The sequence below is a fragment of the Chiloscyllium punctatum genome, chromosome 26 (genome assembly GCF_047496795.1).
Source record: "Chiloscyllium punctatum isolate Juve2018m chromosome 26, sChiPun1.3, whole genome shotgun sequence".
NCBI lineage: Eukaryota > Metazoa > Chordata > Chondrichthyes > Orectolobiformes > Hemiscylliidae > Chiloscyllium > Chiloscyllium punctatum.
Genome location: NC_092764.1, coordinates 39,354,062 through 39,379,998, shown reverse-complemented (window position 1 = coordinate 39,379,998; position 25,937 = coordinate 39,354,062). Strand labels below are relative to the sequence as shown.

Here is a 25,937-nt window from a genome sequence, read left to right as displayed (position 1 = left end):
CAGGTTGCATCAGCAGTGGCTAGTTGTTCCAATACAGTAAGTAATAGAATGGAACAATAATTAAATGATATAGGTGCTGTGGGGGCAGGGTAGGTTGATAATAGGAAGTCTAATAGAAAGAACAGGCAGGGTCAAGTTAATGGACATGGCAGGTCTGACAGTCTGAAGTGTATTGACTTTAACACAAGGAATACAGCAGATAAGCTTGTAGCCTGGATTAGTATGTGGGACCACATTGTGATAACCATTACAAACTTGGTCAAGAGAAGGGCAAGACTGGCCGCTCAATGTTCCAGGGTTTAGATGTTTCAGGTGAGATACAAAAAGATGTAAAAAGGGTAGGGGTTGCATTAAGGAGAATGTCACAGCTGTACTGAGAGAGAACATCTTAGAGGGTAAGTCCACATCTGACATGTGGGAATCATGAGTTCAGGACCAGTATGGAAGGTTGAAAAGTGGGGATGGCAAGATATGGGAATCTTGAATGACAAGAGATATTGAAGGTTTGATCAAAAAGGAAAAAAGGAACATATGTAAGGTTTAGGAAACTAAAATCAAACAGGGCTATTGAGGTATGTAAAGGAAGCAGAAAAGAACTTAAACAAGAAATAAGGACAGCCAGAAGGAGCCATGAAATGTCCTTAACAAGTGAGATTAAAGTGAATCCCAAGGCATTTCATTATATATATTAGAAAGTGTAAGCAGGTGAACCTTGCGTCATTGACAGGGAAATTATTGGAGAAGCATAATCAGCATGGCTTTATGGAGGAAGGTCTTTCCTCACAAACTTGATTGAGTTTTTTGAGGAAATGACAAAGGTGATTGATGAGGGCAGGCCAGTGGATGTTGTCTACATGGACTTTATTAAAGCATTTGACGGATTCCTTCATGGTAGGCTGGTCCAGAAAACTAAGTCGCAAGGGATCAATGTTAAGTTGGCAAATTGGATAGAAAATTGGCTTGGTGAAAGGGTGGTTGTGTTTGGGGTGTTTTCTGACTGGAGGTCTATGTCCAGTGGTGTTCCATAAGGTCCTGAGACCTCTGTTGTTTATAATGACTATAACTGACTTAGACAAAAATGTAGATGGTTCAATTAATACGTTTGCAGATGACACAAAAATTGGCGAGTCATAGATAGTGAAGAATATTCTTAAAGGATACAGGTCATTTGGGGAGGTCAAATGCAAGAGGAAAGTATACAGTAAATGGCAGGACCCTTAGGAGCATTGATATACAGAAGGATCTTTTGGTTCAATCCCATGGCTCCATAAAAGTGGCAACACATGAGCCAAGTGGTAAATAAGACATACAGCAAGCTATCTAACAAGGTCTGACTGGCTGATTGAAGGGAAATTAGCAACCTGGATCCGAAAAAAACTCAATAGCTAACCTAATAGTGTGAGAACCAATTTTATTGGATAAAAATTGGGAAAGATACTGCTTTAAAGCAAGGAATCTGGAAAGATGCTTTAAAACTATGTTACTGGAGTTCCTTGTGAGTTGTACTTATAATGTTGCCTTATTGGAGCAGTGATGGAGAGATCCATGTAATTTAACACCACCTGGGTGTGTCTGCGACAATTCTGTCCAAAGCCAGTCTTTTGTCCAAAGCCAGGCTTTTCAATTGCCTACAGTTGTAATAGGTTCAGGAGATTGCCGCATGTAACACTCACTTGTTTAGTTCCTGCCAAGTGCTTACAGTCATGTACGTGGATAATATGCAGAACTGTCAAGCCTTTAGAAAAAGCATCCATCTCTTCATTTCTTCCTTCTGTAAAGAAGGAATAGGAAATCCCAAATAACCAGCTACTCTCCCTCACCTTACAAATAAGATCATCTCTCTGCAAATCTTCTATTGATAGTAAAAGGGGAAACCACCTTCAGAGAAACTAATAGGGTGAATTCTCCACCAGTGAATCAAAGGCAGAATCCGTAAAAGTGCAAAGAGTAGGAAGGAATTCAAAGTAATTGAAAGAAAATATCAATGTCAGGAGTCCAAACTGGTGCTATTGAACTGTGTTTTTATGATTTGTTTTTGCCCACCCATAATACTCATGACTTATCTTTTTTAGATTAGATTCCCTATAGTGTGGAAACAGGCCCTTCGGCCCAACCAGTCCACACTAACCCTCCGAAGAGTAACCCACCCAGACCCATTTCTCTCTGACTAATGCATCTAATACTATGGGTAATTTAGTATGGCCAGTTCACCTAACCTGCACACCTTTAAATGGAAAGAGACTGCAAAAAACTGCAGAAAAATTGGATTTGGGAATCTTCATGCATGAATTAGAAAAATTAGCATCCAAGTACAGCAGGTAATAAGAAAGACAAAAGAAATGTTGGCTATTTCAAAGGGAAAGCAAGGAACTGTACATAGCACTAGTCAGACCACAGCTGGATCACTTCTCTGTGTTCCTGTCAGTATGTGTGAAAGGAATCTTTTAAAGTGGGTCACATTTAAACTATAGAGTTATAGATTAACAATTCAACTTGTCTACTTTATCCATTCATTAAAAAACAGTTTGATTACAATAAGCAGTTATTTTCCTGTTGATAAATACTGTCTTGAATATAGATGAGGTGGATAAGGTAAATGAGGGAGAAAAGGGTTTTTGTCAAAGGGGAAAATAACATCTTTCTTTTCAAGTTGTTCAGATAAACCTGTAATTATAATAAGGCCACAGGAGCTACTCAAACTTGTATGCAAAAGATGGATATCTTTTCCCTCTAGAAAATGAAATAAAAGCCAAACTGTTAATGCATGAGGTAACTGGAGAATATATTCCTGTTTCATTGTATAAGGTACAACTGGAGTGTGACTTGTTGTCCAGAGCAATGGGAGTAGATGTTAAGAAATAACCCATAGACAGAGTTAATTTATTCCTGGTAATGATTTGGCTGAAGTGAACATTATAGTTTTGCCTATAATCAAAGACAGTTCAAAAGAGGTTAATGAGATGAAACAAGAACAAGCTGGTTTTCCATTGTGTTTGATGACTAGAGTAATGGCTGAACAAAGGTATACCACATGCAAAGTTAGAGCAGATGAAACATCATTTAAACATGGGGTAAGTCAAGAATGTGTTTGGTATGTCTTAATTAAGTGAGATGGGAAACCAGATAGGAAGTAAATACATTAGCACAGACAGTTCAGACTGAAGCTGAAGCTAAAAGGATTCCAGAATGCTATTATTATTTAAAATGGAGTTCTGATGAGAAGGTGGGGGTATCCTTACAAACTTGTGTATGAGGAATGGATGATTGTTCATCAGATAGTTATACCACCCAAATATTGTAAGGAGATTTTATGAGTTGCATATGAAATTCTAATGGCAGTACATGTCGGAATATGGAAATCTCAAGCATCGATGAACAGGCATTTTTCCTCTCAAGGGTTCATAAGGGTATAGTGCAGTACTGTGGAACATGTTATACATGTTAGACAGTAGGAAATCCTCAACAGACAATCTAAGTGCCAACAATTTTTGAAGAACCATTCAGTTGAGTATTCGTAGATTGTGGAGGACAATTACCCAAAACAAAAACAGAACATGAGAAGCAATTTCATTGACAAAAATTACAGGTAAGGTAATTTTAAAAATTAACTCCATATTCTACTCATCATGGACAACCAGTTGAAATACAATCTGATCAAGGGCCTAAATTTATGTTGTATGTATTCTAGGACATCAGCTGCAGTTTGAAATCAAAACAAACAAAGTTAACTGCATAATGTTCGTGAAAACAGGGAGATTTGGCAAGAAATGAAAACAGAAGGAAAGATAAAACAGAAGCTCAGTAGGTCTAGCAGCATCTGTAGAAAGAGAAACAGCATTAACATATTGAGTCTAAATTGACTATTCTTTGGAACTTTCAGTTCTACCTCAGGTCATAATGGATTTGAAACATTAATACTGATATTAATTGGAACAAAGGACAAATCAGAGATTCCCCCAGATTTGTCCACTAGAATTAATCCATTTGAATTGATATATGGTCAAGAGATAAGAGGTCTATTAAGATTGATTATGGAAGAGTTTTTAAAACAAAAAGATCCTTCAATCTTGAATTACATGCCCATGGTTCTTGTGAGATTCACAAAATCACGTCAAGTCATGCAGGAGATTTGAAGACTTCACAAGCAAAAGTGAAGGAATAAGTAGATAAACATGCTACAGCTAGAATATCTTAAGCCTTTTTCCTTCTAACTGGATCATATCAGTGTCAAATCAACCTATTTTGGTTTGGAAATGCCACAGCTACATTCCAATGGATTATAAATCAGGTTGTAACAGGAGTACTATCTGTGTAATTTATTTTGGTAATATTGTAATATCCTATAGCACATGGAGTGAGCAAGTCAAGCAAAAAGAACACCCATTTAAGTAACTGTAGTTAGTTGGCTTTGCAATAAATCCCCTAAAAGTGAATCCCAAGATCAAATGTAACTTATCCAGGACATAGTATAAGAAAAGGAAAAGTGTTACCAAGAATGGCAAGAGTGGATTCTAATTGAATTCCACATTCCTAAATATAAACAGAAAATCATGAGATTTTTAGGAATGTGAGAGTTTTATCAGGAACTTGTGCCTATCTTCAGATTATACCTATACCATTAACAACTTTAGCAGAACTCCAAGTAGCCAATGAGCAGTTGAAGGAAACTATAAGAAATGAACCAGTGTTGGCCTTTCCTGACTATCAAACCTTTTAAAATGGCAGTTGATGCTACTCAGTAAAAAGTAGTGAACCCAGCGGGAATACTTTTTTAAGGAATTAAACCAACCTCAGAGGAAGTGTTCTACAATTAGAAAGGTGGCTTCGGTGGCTATTTAACATTTTTGGCTACTTAACATTTTGAAGTCTATGTCCCACATGATAGCAAGGAAATGTGACTATATACTGACTATAACCCACTAGCATTTGCTTAAAAAAATGTAAATTAAAAAAATGTGAGATTGTTCAGATGGAGCTTATTGATTTAATTATTGGATAAAGATTGTTCACATTGCTGGTAGAGAGAACATGACAGTAAATGCTTTGTCCAGAATGTGGAAGAAACTGGAATAAGTTAAGTCTTTATCAGGAAAATGATTCTAAAAATAGTATAACACTTGTAAACGGGATGAGAGAGGATGAATGGATGTGAGTCTTGTATTTTGTTGTCTGTGTCTGGCTTTTTTAGGCATTTGAGATAGATCAGAGAAAGTTCACTAGATTGATCCTGGATATGGAGGGATTTTCATATGAGGAGATGTTGTGGAGGTTGGGCATATGCCCATTGGAGTGTAGAAGAATAACGGGCATATTAGTTTCTAAGAACTGATGTGGAAAGGTTGTTTCTGCTTGTGAAGAGTCCAGGATCAGAGGACATTATCTTAGATTAAGGGGTTGCCCATCTAAGATAGAGATGAGGAGGATTTCCACCTCACAGATGGTAGTGAATCTGTGGAATTATTTATCATAGTGAGTTGTACGGGTTGAGTCATTAGTGAATATTCAAAGCTCAGATAGACAGATAAGGGAGTCAAGGGAAATGGGTAAAATGCAGAAATGTGATGTTAAATTCAGCCATGCTCTCATTGAATGGTTGATTATGACAAATGGTTGCTTTCTTGGTAATCAGAAAGCCTGAAATATTTATTATTTTAAGCTGAACTTGACAGTGAGGGAGAATTGGGCAATTTGATGATTTGTTTTCCAAATTTTCGCATTTCTAATAACTGTGGGAATCTTGAGATTCTATTTCCAGCACATTATTTCAATGAGCCATTACACAGGTACTCTCTTTCCAGGTTCCACTGAGCTCAATTCCAGGACCCTTGAATTTTGTCATATATGTCAACGATTAGCACTTGAACATGGGGATGTAATTGAAAAGTTTGAAAATGATGGAGTTTGTTCATGTGATTAATTGGGAGGGAGCAAATTATAGAGTGTAGGAATATATCCGTGAACTTTCCAGGTGGACACACAAGAGACAAGTGACATCTAATGCATAAAGTGGTCATTTAGAGGTGGCAAATAAAATAATATATGGACAATAATGGGCAGAATATTGAAAAGTATAGAGGATCAGAGAGGTCTTGTGCATGTCCAAAGATCCCTCAAGTTAGCAAGACAGGTATGGACAGGTAAGAAATGATACAGGAAACATTGTTAGCCAAGGCCTTGAGTTTTTTTAATAGACATTGCTGGCTAGGCCAACATTTATTGTGCATCTCTAATTGCAAGAGAGCAGTTAAAAGTCAACCACATTGTTATGTGTCTAAAATCATTTATGGGCCAGACCAGATAAGATGGCAAATTTACTTCCCTGAAGGACATTGGTATGGAAGCTGCAATGTTATACTAGAACTCTATAAAATACTACTTTGGTTACAGCTGTGGTACTGTGTAAAATTTTGATAACAGGAAAGATGTTATTGTCCTCATGCGGTTAGAGAGAAATTTAACGAGGATATTCCCAGTCTCGGAGAATGTTAGCTTTGTGAAAAGATTTTGATATTGGGTTCTCTCTTACAGTCAAGAGGAAAAGAAACATTTTCCTGAGTAAACAAGGGAAACTCCAAGAGCATAGACCTAAATTTGGAAGAGTTAGAGGGGGAGTTAAGGAAAAATGTTTCCATCCAGAGGATGCAGGCATTCTGAAATTTATTGTCTGAAAAGGTAGTGCAGATAGATTTTCTCATTTCTTTAAAAATAAAATACTTGACGGTGAACTCACTTGAAGTATCATGACTGATAGGCCAATGAATTAAAAACTGGAAAATGGCATTTAGCTGGATTTCAGCCTTTTTTGGTTGGCACAGTCAAAATGGGCCAAATGGACTATTTTTACTCTATGCATTCATCTATTGGCAGTATTTTCCCAGCTCCTGAATGACCTGGACATTGGCAAATCACTAAGAAAATCTGGTGAGATCACAAAAGTTAGACTCTTGACATTGAGAAAAGAAAGTCTGATTTTCCGCCCAAAGTTTGAATGGCTAGATTAGAACCTCATTGGTGAGTAGAGAGAGGCCTATTAGCATGCATTTACATCTTCTCAGTACCTAATCACACCTCATTTATATGCAATTTAATTTTTCCCACATGCCAGAGAGAAAATAGATGCTGACAATTCCAGACATGAACGTCAACATGGGTACCTGGCTGTTTCAGCTCACTGCTTTCTTCTCCATCCTCCGTCTTAGCCAGTAGTCCCCCATACCTCAGGTTACACACCATGGACACCTAGATTCTTCCCACCATATCCAGGGAGCTTTGCAGTGGCCAGGTACCTAGGGAGAGGCACCTATCTCATGAGAGAACAGGATGCATCACAAGACTGTTAGCTTGATCTCTTCATGCTCATTCATTTTGCATCTATTTGGGTGCTCACAGCCATACCCGACCTGTTTGCACATTGGGACATCATTCAGAACTTCCAGGCTCATGGTACTTCTCATCTTGCCTTTCTAGCACTGACACAAAGCCAGACAACATGTCATGGTTCCTGCAGTGACCAGTCAAGGAGGTAGACATGTTGCTTTAAGGCACTATTCTGTGTCAGTGTCACACCTGCCTCATGTACCAGCAATTTATGTGGCAAACACACTGCATGTGCTTTAACCAAATGGCAAAGTGTAAGGGGAGTAGTCTTCAATCAAAACAAGAGGGACTGACTTCAGTCATGGGCTTGGCATAGTAAATCAGGGGCATGCAGGTACAGCAGGTAGTGAAGAAGGCTAATAGCATGCTGGCCTTCATAACAAGAGGGATTGAGTATTGAAGCAAAGAGGTTCTTCTGCAGCTGTACAGGGCCCTGGTGAGACCACACCTGCAGTATTGTGTGCAGTTCTGGTCTCCAAATTTGAAGAAAGACATTCTGGCTATTGAGGGAGTGCAGTGTAGGTTCACGAGGTCAATTCCTGGAATGGCGGGACTACCTTACACTGAAAAAGTGGAGTGACTGGGCTTGTATACCCTTGAGTTTAGAAGACTGACAGGGGATCTGATTGAGACATATAAGATTATTAAAGGACTGGACACTCTGGAGGCAGGAAACATGTTTCCGCTGATGGGTGAGTACCGAACCAGAGGACACAGCTTAAAAATAAGGGGTAGACCATTTAGGACAGAGATGAGGAGAAACTTCTTCACCCAGAGAGTGGTGGCTGTGTGGAATGCTCTGCCCCAGAGGGCAGTGGAGGCCCAGTCTCTGGATTCATTTAAGAAAGAGTTGGATAGATCTCTCAAGGATAATGGAGTCAAGTGTTATGGAGATAAGGCAGGAACAGGATCCTGATTAAGGCTGATCAGCCAGGCTTGAAGGGCAGGATGGCCTACTCCTGCACCTATTGTCTATTATCTGACCTTAGTTCAGGGGCTGGGAGATGGTTAGCCGGCCGCTAAGACAGCCAGGGTCAGGGATTCAAAATCATTTCAGTCTTGAAAATGGATCACATTCTGCCCTGATTAACAGTAAGCTGATTAATGGTAAGTCAGTCAAGAGGTGTCATAGATCAGTCAAAGACCTCATCATTCATTGGTCAGGATTGTCCTTCCAAGTCAGTCAGGGTGTAGGCCACTGTAAGTCCTGAACAATGACAAGATGTTATGCAACATGTTGTTTCATAGAAGGACAGGTAGCTGCAGTTACGTTGAAAGTTGATCAGGTAAGTAGTGATGTAAAATAGCAATACATTTATGAATGTGAGAATGCAATGAAATGTTATCTATGCCACTTCTCTATCTTTTCAATTCAACATGTCTTCAACGCTGGCAGTGTTTGAACTGGTACACCTGAAATTGACACTTGAAGCTTTTTGGTAAAATTCAAATCTTTGTTTCTGCATTTCTAAACTAATCAGGAGTTACTTCTATCTGTATGGTGTTGCAGAAGTAGAGTTTTGCTGTGAACAAGTTATTTCCATATCTAATGTGAGCACAGCACATGCGGTGCTGTGTACAAGATCGGCTGAGCAGCCATCTGGACTTTTTATAAGTTTGTGAAACTCAAAACTCCATTACTAAACATAAAGAGAGTAGCCTACCTTGAAAAATTGATCCAAATAATCACAAATAAACAGTTGTCTGTTTGGGACTTATCAGTATGTTTAAATGTGAGAAGCTAGCAAGGACCTCAGGACCAAAGGTTTTGTGCCATAACAAATGTGTCAGAGATCACTATTTTCATGGAAGAGAGGAATATACAAATGAAAGAAAATGGATACAAGAAATGAAAGAGACAAAATGAAACCAACAAGATTAGTGTTAGCTTATTAAACAGGTGCAGCTCAATTAGCTCCCTTGGCAATTAATACCCAATTAATCACGTTTTCCCTCAGTAAGACTTACATACATTGATTTATAATTTTCTGGAGCTCCATTTTTAAACCCTATTCATCCATGGAGTTTCTATGTATATTTCTCACTTCTTGTGGACACTTTAGCTTAATATTTTTCAGTAATGCCCCTCTGGATTTGATAGAGTGGTAATATACTTACAACTAGGGAGGGTCAATTATACCTCGTACTGCTGCTTATGAGATATGGTATCCAACTATGTTGAAGGATTCCATTCAGCAGCCTGGCCAAGGACTGGCAAAATGTAAACTCACATAAAAGATGGAACCTGGGACTTAAACCTATGACCATCTGGTCAGGAGGCAGGTGTTCTTGTGTCCAAGCTACCAGACCATCCAATTTAAAGGCGTAGATTCCCAAATACAGCTGAATTTATCTCTGGATTAATAGCTTATAGCAAATCTGGCAAAAAGGAATTAACTGAATTTAAATTTCCAAAAAGTTAAAGAGGTAATGTTACCATATTAATTTTCCAGCAAAGATTTAGTAGGAAGATGTCCATTAGTGAAATTAGCTACAGTTTCTGGCTAGCTAACAATGTGAAGTATACAGTAGGGCATGGCTAATGAATACCGCAGTGGGTGATATTTCATTATACAAATTAATGCTCACATTTTAATGGGAAAGTCACAAAATGAATCTAGGCTTCAATGACAGCAATTAGAAACACAGATTGTCCCCTTCTAGTCAAGGCACTGTTTAGCAATAAGCAGCTGTGCAATAGTCTTCATATTTACAGCATATAGGCTTAGGGGAATCGTGTGGACAATTTATATTAATGCACTGTAGCTTTTCTGTGAAGAATATTTATTTCAGCCTTTCTGAGTGAATAAAGCTCAACATTTGAAAGTATTAGTATTTTATGATGAAAGTATTAGGATGAAATGTAATGCATACACATTAATATAAAATTATAACAATGGTGTTTGTAGATTATTAAAATTCTTTTAAATCAAAAATCACACCTCATCACTTGGTGATAAAGCTTATATTGTAGCCTCTAAAATCAATTCATTTATCACAAATGAGTAACTCTGGTAATAGACAATCTGTGTTGAAAAATATTTTATAAAGCACCAAGACTAATTTAAAAAATTTGGTCAGAGCGAAATCATGTACCTAATCTCTTGAATCAGCATGATGTATATTCAAGAAAGTACTTTAAATAACCAGGGCAAACCATGACAGTTTTCAGTTTTTTTTTCTGTAATGCAAATCCAAACTTCACTGTGATGTCAAAATTAGGTCATTTGGCTCTATTGGGTGACCTTTGATCTTATCAGAACATTCTCACTAGGCCATGTGCCATTTGAACTAATACAGGTTTAATTATGAAAGCTGAACAGACTATGTTACAGATTTCATGAAATAGTTAACCAGGCTTTAACAAATGTAGTAGTTAGTACATTCATCTTTATTCAAAAGGTAGTTTGAATATTTTGAATGTAAAAAAGTTTTCAGATTATTACTTTTAAAATGTTGGAATTTATATTTATCATCCAATATATAATAATACAATTGTAGTTTTTCAGTGTTAATTTTGCTGGGACATAAAGAATTTTTCAAAAAGAAGAACTGATTTTTTAAAATGTTACCTGCTGGAAGATTAATAACTAGCAGACACCTCGTGTTATGTATGCCGATATTAATCCAAGGTTGCATAATGGAAAATTGAGAGCCGCCCATTGAATAAGTTATTCAATGCCCTCTTTGTTCATCATGAATAAAGCATTCTTGTGTATGCTTCATTCATTACTAATAAAACAGGCATTTAAGAAAAAATGATAATCAGCACAAGGTCATATAGCCATGTTGTGTGACCCTGGACTTATGGAAGATATGAGCCTGTATCTGGCATACTGTGAATGTCAGTTATTGTACTTAGTGCAGTCATCCTGCACAGTTGCGGAATATTTTATTTAACTTGAATCTGATTAACTGAAAATTTAGATGATGGAAATCAAAGATGATCAGGTACATCGTGCAAATATCAGAATTCAGCAGTCTTAATGTAAAACCTTGTTAGTAGAAAAATACCACGGTCACAAGTTTGTGTTAGATTAATTATAATGCTTTTCATAATAAGGATAAATCTGGTTTGTAGACAATACATGCAGTGCAGCAGTTTAGTTCCACAAAAAAGAACAGTTTTTTTGAGCCTTCAGTTTCAGCTCAATCAAAACTACGTTCTACCTTTATCCACCATAGAAGTGATTCTAGCAATCCCATCTTTTGGAACTTAATGTAATTTAAATTTTTTCCCAATGGCCATTCAATGGATGACTGGGATTGTGCTTTAATGAGAGGGTGACTTCAGCAATTTCTACTACCAATAGTAACCCTATATTAACAGAGTTTTTATTTTCACTGAAGTAATATTCAGTGAGCACCAGCTGTCCTCAGCTACCTCATCCAAGTAACAGTTCATCATCTGTGAGGGCAATAGTGAGTGCTTTTGGACGTTAACTGGGCCTGATGGCATTTATCCTAGGATCCTCTGGGAAGCTAGGGAAGAGATAGCGGAGCCATTGGCCTTGATTTTTATGTCGTCGTTGTCTACGGGAATAGTGCCAGAAGACTGGAGGATAGCGAATGTGGTCCCCTTGTTCAAGAAGGGGAGCAGGGATAGCCCGAGTAACTATAGGCCAGTGAGTCTCACTTCTGTTGTGGGCAAAGTCTTAGAGAGAATTGTAAGGGATAGGATTTATGAACATCTGGATAGGAATAATGTGATCAAAGATAGTCAGCATGGTTTTGTGAAGGGCAGGTCGTGCCTCACAAACCTTATTGAATTCTTTGAGAAGGTGACCAAGGAAGTGGACGAGGGTAAAGCAGTGGATGTGGTGTATATGGATTTTAGCAAGGCGTTCGATAAGGTACCCCATGGTAGACTACTGCAAACATTACGGAGGTATGGCATTGAGGGTGCATTAGAGGTTTGGATTAGGAATTGGCTGGCTGGAAGGAGACAGAGGGTAGTAGCTGATGGTATAGGTTCATCTTGGAGCGCAGTTACTAGCGGTGTTCCACAAGGATCTGTTTTGGGACCATTGCTGTTTGTCATTTTTATAAATGACCTGGAGGAGGGGCTTGAAGGCTGGGTGAGCAAGTTTGCGGATGACACGAAAGTCGGTGGAGTTGTGGACAGCGAAGAAGGATGTGGCAGGTTACAGCATGATATAGATAAGTTGCAGAGCTGGGCAGTAAGTTGGCAAATGGAATTCAATGTAGCTAAGTGTGAAGTCATTCACTTTGGTAGGAGTAACAAGAAGATGGATTACTGGGCTAATGGTAGACTACTTGGTAGTGTGGATGAGCAGAGGAATCTTGGTGTACATGTACACAGATCTTTGAAAGTTGCCACCCAGGTAAATAGTGCTGTGAAGAAGGCATATGGTGTACTAGGCTTTATTGGTAGAGGAATTGAGTTCCGGAGTCCTGAGGTCATGTTGCAGTTGTATAAGACTCTGGTGCGGCCTCATCTGGAGTATTGTGTGCAGTTTTGGTCGCCATACTATAGGAAGGATGTGGAGGCATTGGAACGAGTGCAGAGGAGGTTTACCAGGATGTTGCCTGGCATGGTAGGAAGATCGTATGAGGAAAGGCTGAGGCACTTGGGACTTTTCTCATTGGAGAAAAGAAGGTTTAGGGGAGATTTGATAGAGGTGTACAAGATGATTAGGGGTTTAGATAGGGTTGACAGTGAGAACCTTTTTCCGTGTATGGAGTCAGCTGTTACTAGGGGACACAGCTTTAAATTAAGGGGAGGTTGGTATAGGACAGATGTTAGGGGTAGATTTTTTACTCAGCGGGTTGTGAGTTCATGGAATGCCCTGCCAGTAGCAGTGGTGGACTCTCCCTCTTTATGGTCATTTAAGCGGGCATTGGACAAGCATATGGAGGTTATTGGGCTAGTGTAGGTTAGGTGGGCTTGGATCGGCGCAACATCGAGGGCCAAAGGGCCTGTACTGCGCTGTATTTTTCTATGTTCTATGTTCTATGTTAACTCTAGAGCCTTGATTATGGTCTCGTTCAATGCCTATCAGCCTGTACTTTATAGTAGAAATTTTTCTCAACAAATCTCAGCAATCTGATATCAAAGATGAGACTTGCATGGAGAGGAAAGGACCCCATACCTTAGCAAAACAGGATAGAAGTTCCACACCTTAGCCAACCATTTTTGCCAGAGGTGAAGGGGGTCAGGATGTATTTTGCACATTCTCCGCTTATGGAGCAGCAGCACATTTATTCGTGCATCCAACTTCACTCTGAAACAATTTTCATCTGAGGTCTGTGAAGCACCATTTATGGGATTTATAAATTTGAGGAAAAGGTTTAAACTCTTTGGAGAGGTCAGGTATCCCTTTTGGATTATTATACAGGGGCATAAATGCGCATGGAGGGCGAATAAAGTGTCTGAAACTGCCAATTGTCAAGGAAGTCAAAATCCCTGCTCCTTAAATTTAAAAAGAGGCTTGTTGTGTTTCAGTTAGAGAAAAAAGGTGTTTGCAGCATCAGTGGATGTTTGTTGATGTCAGTCTGAGGGCTATCATTACACATTTTACCATTAACATGGTGGAATGCTAGTAAATTCACAATATGATTGACAGTTCCAAGCAGTTATAAAGAGATTATATACTTTTGATGTGGGGCCAGAGGACTTGTGACATGCTGGTATGTGTCCTACCCTTCAACCAGAAGCTGCAGGTTATATCCCATACCAGGATTTGTTCGCCATGGAAAGTGAATTTGTAATGTGGCCAAACAAGTTGATTGTAAATCCATTCAGAATGTCTTTTGCCAGGTAATAAGAATGGACAGATTTCCTTGTCAGCCATCTTTCAGAAGGCAACATCAAACCATTGTAGTATTGTTAGTTTTATATAGGATTAAGTACTTGAAAGAATTGTAATGTATTAACTGTCATTTTACAATGAGTGTTTATTTTTAACATAATGAAGTATGTAATGAATACTTAGAGTACTTTTGTTTTCATCTCAGTCTGGCCCCTGAGGTCTGCTGATGGTGATCCATGAGTTGGCATGGATGGTGTAAGTTCAAACGTTGGCGAGTGGTGATCATAGTTTGGCATGAGTTGGTGCTAAGTTGGCATAGGGCTATGCATGATAAGACAGAGGGACATAGTCTGATATTGAGGGTTGAGGGACCATGAGAGACATGGGTAAGTTGAAATGGGTAAATGGTAATGAGGTTTTTTTTAATAACACTGAAATAGTGTCCAAGAGCACCATGGAGGACCTTTTTAGGTACCCTGCCTCAACACCTTGGAAACCCCTTGGCAACTCCCAGACTGTTTTGGATGTAACAAGGCTAACTCCAATTAGTACCCTTCCCCCAACCTCCCTATTTAAAAACTATTTGGGGAGGTTTCTCCTGTGCTGAGTTTTAGGATTCAGTCATTTTCCCAATGCTGCCACACATGATGTAAGAATGAAAATTTGTAGCTTTCCTACTGTTAGACCATTTGAAATTGGTGAGCTAAGCTCTAACTTGTCATCAAGCCTTTGATGTTTCTAGACTGCATGGCCCAGCACCTTTCATACCAGTCAGCCAACTAGCAAAGCCAAAGTTGGGCAGTAATTCCATATGCATGTGTATTGAAACAAATTTAGGTGCTGGAATAATATGCTTGCCCACATCCAAAATTTAGTCTCTGTCACCATTTACTTGAGACCAGCAAGTTCCTGACACTTTCAGATTAGTCCCAAGCTGCTCGTCAGTGAAGATTTTAATTTCCAGAGAGAGGTGGGGAAGCAATCAGGAAGAAATTAGTACTTACAAGAGGGGAAAGCAATTGATAATGGTTGGGGTGAGAGTTGCTGAAGGAGAACTGTGTCAGCATATTTACTGCTGAAATCCTCACCGAGTCTTTGTTGCCCTTAGGTTTACTGCTCCATCACATTGCTGGATGGCCACCATATTCTACCTTCCAGTAAATTGAGGCCTTCCAGAAACCTGTTGCCTTGCTCACACCAACAATCACCCCTCTGCTCACTGATTACATTAACTCTCAAACAAACAACATGGTGATTTTAAGTTTCTCATTTCTGTTTTCAAATCCTTCCATTGTCTTATCCACTTCCTATCTCTGTAATCTGCTCCAGCTCACAGCCCTCCAAGATTCCTGCACTCATCCTCAGTTCTCAATTAAACCTGGCCTCTTGATTTTAACTACTCCATCATATGTGGATGTGCATTCAACTGCTTAGGACTTGAGTTCTGAAGTTTACTCCTAAGCCTTTTTATCCCACTCTTTGTTCCTTTAAAACCCTCCTTAAAAGCTGTGTCCTCATCCAGCAGTTGTTGTATGTACCAAAAGCTTTGTGACTAATTCTGCTTTGTTCCTCTCCTCCAAATCTTTTGAGGTACTTCACAATATTAAAGGTGCTATATAAGCTTAAATTTTTCTTTGTTCCTTGTTCAAGTAGAGATAGTGCAATCACTCAATATTCAGGTAAGTTTTTCTCCTTTGGTGCTGGGATCCTGAAGTGACCCTTTAATGTCTGCCAAATGTGTACAGGGCAGACCAATTTTATAGGCCTTCATCTCACTCTGTGCATATGAAAAGGTCCTCACATCATTTTCAGCTGTAGGCCTTGGAGGCTTCTATTTCTACATTTACCAATTTGTTGGGAACCTCACTTCTGGTGCTTAATGCATGATCCTACAACCATGCAGAGGTGGTGCCATTGAATTTCAAGACAAAACATTGAATGGCTTTATATCTGTCAGTACTGAATGGCAGGCTAAAGCTGCGAAAAATAGGATAGCAACTTGGTTAGCCATTGGAAACGTTCTGAACAGTTTTATGTGTTTTGCATGAAGCACTTTCAGAACTTAAATCATGCAACAACTTATGGTTAAAAAAAATTATAATATACCACCTTTGGCTGAGGAAGAGTTTGGAATCCTCAGTTTGTTTCCTTATTAACTGAGCTGATTCAATCCAGGGCAGCATTCTAATGCCCCATTTGCTTCAGATTAGTGAACGTGAAAGGATATGTTTTAATTAGAGGCTATTCAACCCATTTTGCTTTGTTTCTGATTTACAAGAGATTATAACTACAGGAGAAACTTGTTGATAGAAGTTGATTAAGGCACAATAGATGGAATGCAGTGATTATATTTCAAATCCTTGTTGTCCTTAATATTCCATTTAAAAGAAAATGTAATTTGTGAAGGAAATGGAGGAAAATAAAGAGTTTTGCTGAAAAGTCGAGCAAGATGAGTACATGACCTTTATCTAACATAGGAGAGAAATATATTAACCCTCAAAACAGATAAATTATGGAAATATATGCACAACAGGAGAATATTATTCTAAAAATCCCTGCTACATGAACACAGCATAATACTCCTTTTATTTGTTTTCATTTGAACATTTATCAAACCAGTGCAAATACAAATCTGCATATTTAAATGAAAATGGATATAAATGTGCACAAGCCATTGTGCATGTTAAAAAAGTGTTTTATTTACACCAAGCATTGAATACACTTTGAACCACAGACGTATTTTTTAAACCAGTACTATTTTCTAAAAATTGTTAAATTAATTCTTGAATAATGCTCTACAAATAATGATAAATGACTTGCACAACATGTCGTTTGCTAATTGTATCCATGATTTACTGCATTGTAAGTCTTAAATCATTCATTTCAATATCATATAGAATGTAATAAAGTTTAAGGTTTTGAAATTATTTGGTATGTTCAAGCTCATTGAGACTTTTTAAAACTATGATTTCTCTTTTTTCATTACACTAGAGAAATAGTTCGAATCCAAATTGTGGTGGAATATTTGTCTGCAAAAATAAAAGCTTGCTACTTTCTTTCAATTATTTAGGAGAAAAGCCGTACAAGTGTCCTCATTGTGACTATGCTGGAACCCAGTCAGCATCCCTGAAGTATCACTTAGAACGCCACCACCGGGAGCGGCAGAATGGAACAAGTCCTTTATTGGGTCAATCCCACACGCATCAAGAACATTCTGAAGAGACAGCAAACAAAAGCCAGGTTTTTATTAGACCAGAAATACTGAGAGGAGTATCGAAAAGTGTGCCAGGAACTGACCTCAGGAGTGGCTTGGTCCCACAGCCGTGGCCTATAGGAGTTCTTCCATCTGCAGAGTGCCATGGACTTGGAGCTGGTGTCACAGCAGAGCATCAATCTGAAAATTTGAAAACTACTTCTGAAGTGTGTAGTGAAGAAACTCCCAGTCTTTCTGATCTGAGTAGAGCTTTCCAGAGTCTAGCTGGAAATGGAGTCAACTTTCAAGGGTCTTTGCAAGCTTTTATTGATACTTTTGGACTGAGATCTTTGGAGAAAGAGAAAGAAATGATGGAAAGAGTCTATAATGAAACCACAAGTGCAAAACAGGCTAGCTCGAAACCAACACTTGAGAAACACACAAAGAATGTAGGCTCGGATGATTGTGAAGGAAGGGCTGAAGGTCAACCATCTGCAGCAAAAGCGGTTGTCAAATCAAGATCAACTGCAGAAAAATCCCAGTATGAACCATTGGATTTATCTGTGAGACCTCCTTCACGTGATTCTCCCTCAATTCCTGGTGCAACCATTACCATTCAGGATAATATTACTTGGCATGGGTGTCTATTCTGTTCCTTCACAACTTCATCAATGGAGTTAATGGTTCTTCACCTTCAAGCAAATCACCTGGGAAAATCAAAGCGGAAGGAAAATCTTTTAGGAATTGCTGGAAATGGGAATGATCTTCAAGGTGAGCCTTCCTCTGTTGCAAAAAAAACCTGTCTGCCAGTTTCTCCTGTTGTTAATAAGCAAGATGTGACAGCTGCAAAGCCACTTGACAAGGCTGATTCCTCCACCGATAAGATTTCACAACATGGCCTATCTAGTGATTCTTTGGGAGATCACAAGAAGTCTTTTGCTAACCCCTTGGACTCCAGCCTGAGTTCTTTAGTCACAGACTTTTACAAACAATTCAATAAATATTCAAATGTTGGTGGTCCAGGAACACCTATTTTGAGTACAGCTCATGAATCCGAAATGATATGTCCACCTGCAAATAAACTGAACCTTGCTTCAGCAGGAGCTGCAAGCATGAGTCCTTCTGGTGAAGTTGGTAATCAACCATGCAGTGATGACACAGGGTCTGTAAATGATCAAGATGTGGATGATCAAGATGCATTAGCAGACATAAACCAACCGTTGACCTCTGATGAAGAAAGTTCTGACGAGGAAGATCCAATTCATAGTGCAGCTCTTTCACAGAACCTTTTGAGCTCCATGGGTAAACCTCAAGGTGGACCTTGGCACAATTTAAATCGTCTGCCATCTCATGATATTCCACCAGGACTGGTCAAACAGGAGCATGTCCATGACCATCAGCTTCTGGACCAGCAGATGAACATGCTCTCTGTTCTGAGAGCTTACAGCACAGACAACATGGCAGCTTTCAATGGTATTGGAAATAGTTCAGTCAGCAGCAGCAGCAGCACTAAGAGATCAGATTTATCAGGTGGGTGTCAAATAAATCCAACTTTCAAAAAGCAATGAACCCATTAGACAGCTAAAAAAAACTTTACAGCATGGCTTTATGGAATTTCAGCATAACTTCACAATATTGTTGCACTCTCCTTTCGATTGTTCTTTGCCCTTTTCTCGAGTTTGCATATCAAAATTGAAGCCATTCTGTTTCCAATCAATTTTTACAGATATTCACAGCAAATGTTTAATAGCTTACAAAATCTTTCAGTTTCAGAAAAATAGAATGAAAGTTTAGTTAATGAGAGAGTCACCCATGGAAGTGAAAAGACTTCGGACATATTTCAATTACAGAGAGATACTTTTACAAGTGAAGCAACATATTGTTACTTCCTACTGAGTAACTAGAAAATGATGTAGGAGTTTATTTATGGATTTTATAATCTTTCAATTGGTCTTTAGTTGTAACACATGTTCCACCAGAACAGAGTTAGAGCTGATAAATGCTAAAAAAAACCTAACACTAACTGTGCAGTCCAATTAAATATCTGTCACGTCTTGAAAATAATTCTATTTCTATAATGTACAAACTCTGCAAACCTAGAAGAGAACTGGCTACACACGGGGAAAAAAAAGTGTAGTAAATGTTATGGATTATTTTCTTTTAAATGATTTACTGTTGAGATCAAGGTGTTTTTTTCTGACTGTTATCCATTTCATGGGATTTTCTTATGTACTGTACAACTCAATTTTCAGGAAGGAAGACTTCACTTTGAAATGGCAAAGATATTGATTGAGTTTTTAATAAATTTGTGGGATTTGGGAGTCACTGGCAATGTCAGCTTTATTGCCTGTTCCCTTTTGGCCTGGAGAAGATGCTGATGAGCTGCCTGATTGAATTACTGCAGTCCATGTGGTGAAAGTTCTATTGCATTGCTGTTGTGTAGGGAGTTCTAGAATTTTAACTCAATGTGATGAAGGAACACTGATGTATTTCCAGGTTAGGATGGCCTGTGAATTGGAAGGGATCATGAAGGTGGTGTTACCATGGATTTGCTGTCCCTGTTTTTCTAGGTGGTGGAGGTTATAGATTTAGGAAGTGCTGCCAAATAAATTTGACATGTTTACATTTTGTTGACTTAACAACAGTCACTACACTTCAACATAATTAATTCCACATGAAACACTTTGAGAGATGTGATCGTTGTAACATGAATAAAAGACTTCCTTATTTCAATAGATCTTATGCTTTGTTGTATACAGGCATACTTTGACTGCAGTTTTTTGCACAGATTTAATTAAATCTAAATAATTAGCCAAAGACCAAAGTGAATCCTAAATTGTGGACTGCAGATTTGAGTTTGATTTTTATCTTAACAGATTAATGAAGTAGTGACGATTTTATGCAGTTGACCAGACAAGGAAAAGACATGGTGAAGCTGAATTGAATTGAAGTATTAAGCCTGGCATGCACAGCCTTGCTAAACTCAAAACAGGCAGAACAATGGATGAACTTGCTTTTTGCTCTGATGTTTCAGCTGTGTAGCCATTACTAATTTTGTAAAGTCAGGTTCTTGTGTACAAGCATCAGTGCTCATACATTTTACCCTGCAAGTAACAAGACCCTGCATTGCTGTTATATAGGGAATTCCAGAATTTTAACTCTGCATGCCCAACATTGTGTTTTTGCACTATTTAAATTTGTATCAATGGAACTCATACCCAAAGCCTGTTTTTATTTTTGTAAAACCACAAGATATATGTTTCTCCCAGCTTGTCCAATGATGTTTAAGGCAGACAAAGTTCCAGAAAGACTTTCCCGGAACAGATCATTAGTCTGCCACCAGAACTTTAATTGGAGGTGTGCCACATCACATCGAGTATGTCTGACCATTTTGCCTGCCATATTGGAAGGTTTTCCATTTTCCAGTAGTTGTCAGCTACAACTGAAATTGTTACTTCAGTGGCTCTGACATTACTACAGCTGAGGCACTTAACTCACATTGCAGCAGAGATAAGTTTGAGTGACCTGCTGTGCTGTCACATTGGCCCATTAATTATGTGAACAGATTTTTATTAGATTACTGGGCAAATATATGTCTCATGACAGTAGAGAATTTGGGACTGAGAAAGAGACAAATCCTTGTCTTATTCTAGAAGTAGGGGACTTGCTGTTTATCAGTGACCAATGTGGTTAGTATCGTAAACTTTTGCCAAACTCAAAAGCAGAAGTTGTGGGTTTAGGCTTGCACTCAAACATTCACTTTGCTGCTGCTCGCAAAGGTGAAATGAATGTATCCATATTGCGAAAGACTGATAAAAATAGAGAAAAAGTGCTAGTTACTCTTTTATTTTAAAAAGAAAGTCTTTCTGACTGTAAGATGCAAAACATTCAGCTTGATGAAATACTGCATTTGGTAATTTGAAAACAGAGGAGTGGAAATTCTGAACATAATCATGCACTCGAAGAGGCTGAAAGAAGGTGCATGAAGATAAAAGTATGTAAGAAAGGACAGATGGAAATAGAAGGTGCATTTCACCATGTAATTTGTACATATACATTAACTGTATGTAAGAACCATGCCCAACAAATTATAGACACTATACAGTATAACATTCAGTTCATGTCTAGTCATCTGAATTCTATGATTGTGTTTTAACCTTTTATATGCAGTTTGATGTAATTTATACATGCATGTTTGATTTATTATTAAAACATGCCCATTAACTGTGTAGGTTTGTTATGTATGACTTTGGGTAAATGTACAATAATTTACAAGAGACAAGTACCAGAAATGATCAAGGAATTGAGATGCAACTACATAGTGTGATCATGCCATATAAAAGAAAGCCAAGTAGTTCTTTTTTGATATGATACTGTCTGAAGCTTTGTAAATTGCCTGATATATCATATCCCAAATGTAACATGACTCCTGTGATTACAAGGAATCCACATAAAAGCCTTTCACCGTTCAAGCAAAATATTGCAAATGCTAGAAAAATGGAACAACAACTTAACATGCTGAAACTACTCAGCAGGTCAGACAGTACTGGTGGAGAGAGAAATATTTCAGATTGACAGCTTTCATAATTTATGGTATTTCTAAATGAGCTGTTCACAATATTCCATTGATCCACAAGTAAGGAATAATACCAGTGATTCAAAGGGGAATTTAGGATTTTACAAGCTCCTGTAAAATATCTTATACATTTGATAAAATTGGGCTAAGTTTCAATAGACTCCATTGACAGTGCAGAATTGAGAAAACAGAATGAATCACTTGGAATAAGTCATATGGGGAGGTGGTGGCAAAGTGGTAATGTCACTGGGCTACTAATACAGGAATGTCCAGGCTGATACCCTGTTTGGATGGAGGTTCCTGCTGTTGGAATTTAAATTTGATTAATTAATGAATCTGGAATTGAAAGTTAGTGTCAGCAACAATCATCATGAAACGATAAATGATTGTCATAAAAATCCATCTGGCATGCTAATGCTCTTAGGAGAAGGAAACCTGCCAGCTTTACCGAGACTGGCTTATGTGTGACTCCAGACCCAAGGCAACGTGGTCAACTCTTAACAGCTTCTGAAGTGGTTGAGCAAGCAACTTAATTCAAGGACAATATGGGATGGGGCAACAAATGCTGACCTTACTTAAAGTATGTCCAAATCCCATGAAAAAAGATAAATGAAACAAATTATTTGTAGGGTTCATAATTTCCTGGTTATTGATTTAAAGAATGAAAAATTGGGAACAGGAGAGTTTGATGTATGCATCCTTGCATAAGCCTCACTTGCACCTGTGCCTATAAGTTCCAAAACTTACTGGAGGCAGAACCTTTTCTCTTGCATTTTATTTTCAGTCTTTTATGCATTAACTCTGTATCTCAGTTTTCCATATTGTTAATCTTTCTTGTAACTCCTTCATAAAGTTAAATAAACCTGTTCATAACAGATTTCCTACTTTAGAGTAAAATGCTCTTTTTACATACTTTCCAAAGATACAGTAGTAAAAAGTGTTTGGTTCTTTTTCGTCTTTGAACTAAAATTAAATTAATGCAATTAGAATCTGTCAGTTAGAAATAAATATTGTAATTGAAATCCCCAAATTTTCCAGATATCTGCAATAATTTATGTTGCTTTTATATAGCATCACTGTTCATATGGACAAAAATCAATGTATAGTTAGACAAATATAGACACAAGAGGTAAGCCAGCAACTGGAGTCCCAAATATACTGAAGTAAGATTTTCAGAGCATTTCTACTGGTAATCATTATAGATATTAGTATCAGCAGATTATGGAACAAAGGCAACTAAATGGTGTTGCAATAAATATTAGCCATGAACCAACTGAATGGCAGAACAGATTTGAGGGCAGAATGGCCTGTATTTTCCTATATTATTCAAAGAACACTGCAATTCTTCCTAGATGCATAATCATGTTTAAAGAATGGAAAGGGGAGAACGTCAGAGGCCAATCTGGGATCTGAAGTGAGGGGAAAGAGAGAAATGTAACAGACACCAGCAAACACAGTGGTGATGCATTCTCCCAACACCCACCCCACCCACACACACTTTCCTCCCCAGTAGTTGTACCAATAATGTTCTCACAGCATAATTCATATTTAGTAAATAGAGCACAAAGATGATAGCTAATTTTCAATGGTGTGCAGGGAGTTTGTCCTGCTGAATTATTTTTGACTCTTTTAGATATTATAAGGGAAGCACTACTTCTATCATTCCCACTATGTTAATAGTCAGACATCAGGGAGTGAAACTCTAAAAGAAAATCCAGACATAGATCTCAAGCATACTTTCATTGCCAATTGTCTTACAATTATAGTTTGAAATATAACTAACTGTCAGCGTGTGCAGTTATCAATCTAATAGTATTCAAAGACTGGTATGTAGGACATGATGGCAGCCAATGTGTTAAGTTCAACAGGCGTATAGTGAATACTGAAATAGTGGCCCAATAAATGTAACCTTTTTTCAGACCATACCAGAATATGAATTGAGGATAGTTTCCTTTTTATTTACAATAAGTGTATAAATTCCAAGTTAAAAGTAACAGTGAATTCGCAGTGCCAGCTAATCTTCTTAACATTAACATATAGCTACTAGTCTATTTAGATCAAATTATAATGGCAGCTATTGTTTAGAACATGCAATGTTTGTGTTTGATTCGGTCATTTTGTTATTTTAAAATGTCCGTTTTGAATGGAGAGGCTACAGATAGTGCAAAACAATCCTTTGCCTTTCCATTTAAAATTATTCCTGGCAAACCATAATTTGCATTACACCTACAAAATATATTTAATTGTATCATTTTTGTTATGGTGTAAACAAACCACATTCAGAGTTTTATTGCTTTAGGAAGGATATCATTAAATTGGAGAGGGTTCAGAAACGATTTACCAGGATGTTGCCAGGACTGGAGGGTTTGAGTTATAACCTTAGGCTGCATAAGCTGGCACATTTTAAGGGGCGTACATAAGGTGAATAGCAACGGTCCTTTCCCTAGGGTGGGGAAGTTCAAAACTAGGGGGCATAATTTAGGGTGAGTGGAGAAAGTTTAAAAAGGGACGTGAGGGGCATCTTTTTTCACAGAGCTATGGAATGAACTGCCATAGGGAGAGATAGATGCAGGTACAGTTACAATATTTAAAAGACATTTGGAAAAGTACATGACTAGGAAAGGTTTAGAAGGATATGGGCCACATGCAGGCCAGTAGGACGAGCTTAGTTTCGGAAACTTGGTTGACATGGACCCATTGGACTGAAGGGTCTGTTTCCATACTCTGTGACTGTATGACACTTTATAATGAGGCTGAAGGGATCCAGCAGGCAAATCAATCTTGCTACTATCAACATTCCATTCATTTTATTGTGGGCTGTTCCAAAAAACAAACAATTTTGAACAACCTGTTCAGATGCGCTATAATACACCACTGCATCAAATGGGACTTGAACCTACATCTACTGACTCCGAGATATGGAGACTACTATTTCACCATGACCGCTTTGTAGATAGTACCTAAAAATATTTTTAATGACCTGTTAGGATATGCAGTATATATCTCTGGGTGAGTGGGACTTAAAGCCAGACTTTCTGGCCCAGAGGTAGGGACATTATCACTGCATCACAAGAACCTTATGTTGGTAGTGCCTTTGGTCTCTAAATTTATTATTGCTTATTTGGTAGACTAAATGATGATGTGATGGGCCTTATACATGAAAGTATTACGTATAATCAAGTTCTTTTTGAGTCAGGTGCTTCCTATATGCAATGATTTGTTGCAGTGAGTGCAATCACTCAAATGTGTACAGATCTGCAGAACAGAAGTACAGACATACTGTGGACTATGTGCTTATTAAGTATGTTTTTGCTGCTGATGATGATGAGGTAGTGTTTAAAATTCAGACTAGCCATTGCTTGCAGTCAATCTAGAGATGTCATGGAAACTAAAAAAAAAAGTAATTTAATATTGCACTGGAAAGTGACTGGTGTAGCAGTAGTGGGTGGATGACACCCCTTATGCTTAGGGGCCAATAACCTTGTAAATTAAGTAATAGTTTGAGGCTTTAATGTTGAGAATGAAAAGACCAATAATTACATTGGATCTTCTGCCTCATCTTGTTTACTTTCACCAATGAATCTTTCTTCTGCAAGGCTGCTAACTGTAAATTTTTTCACAATATATGCATGCCTAGGTTTGGGGAAGACACAAAGCAAGCACAATGAGTTCCCATGCAAGGAATGTGGTAAAGTCTTTAACCAGCCCAGCCACCTTAGGACCCATATGAGGTCACATACAGGTAAGAGCTGCAGCATTAAAATCATTTACCAAAATTGATAAGGCAATATAGTGCACTGACAAACTCTGTTTTGAACTGAACAGAAAACAAGCAGGTGCACATTTCATAATATAGTGCCCCTTAAATTCCTTAACTTTATTTTCATTTCCATAAAATTAATTGAGATCTCCTTCTAAACTTTGGTAGTTTATAAACAGTTTGTGAAAATGAATTTTGCAAATCATTATGCCTTAATTTACTTTATTATTATTACAGAAGAAATAGTGATCATATTGA

General features: G+C 38.0%; 1 protein-coding gene across 17 annotated transcripts in view; it reads left to right on the top strand.

The window, feature by feature from the left end:
• The window catches only part of znf536 (zinc finger protein 536), a 597,614-nt gene that overhangs the window by 461,230 nt on the left and 110,447 nt on the right, over positions 1 to 25,937 (top strand). For 13 of the 17 annotated variants that reach the window (XM_072596176.1, XM_072596180.1, XM_072596174.1 and 10 more), the window contains one exon: positions 17,221 to 18,873. In XM_072596176.1, coding sequence (XP_072452277.1) covers positions 17,221 to 18,873 — 1,653 coding nt within the window. Of the gene's footprint in view, positions 1 to 17,220; positions 18,874 to 20,219; positions 20,241 to 25,556; positions 25,662 to 25,937 lie in introns of those variants that run through there. The other 4 variants (XM_072596186.1, XM_072596185.1, XM_072596182.1 and 1 more) reach the window with 2 other exon arrangements.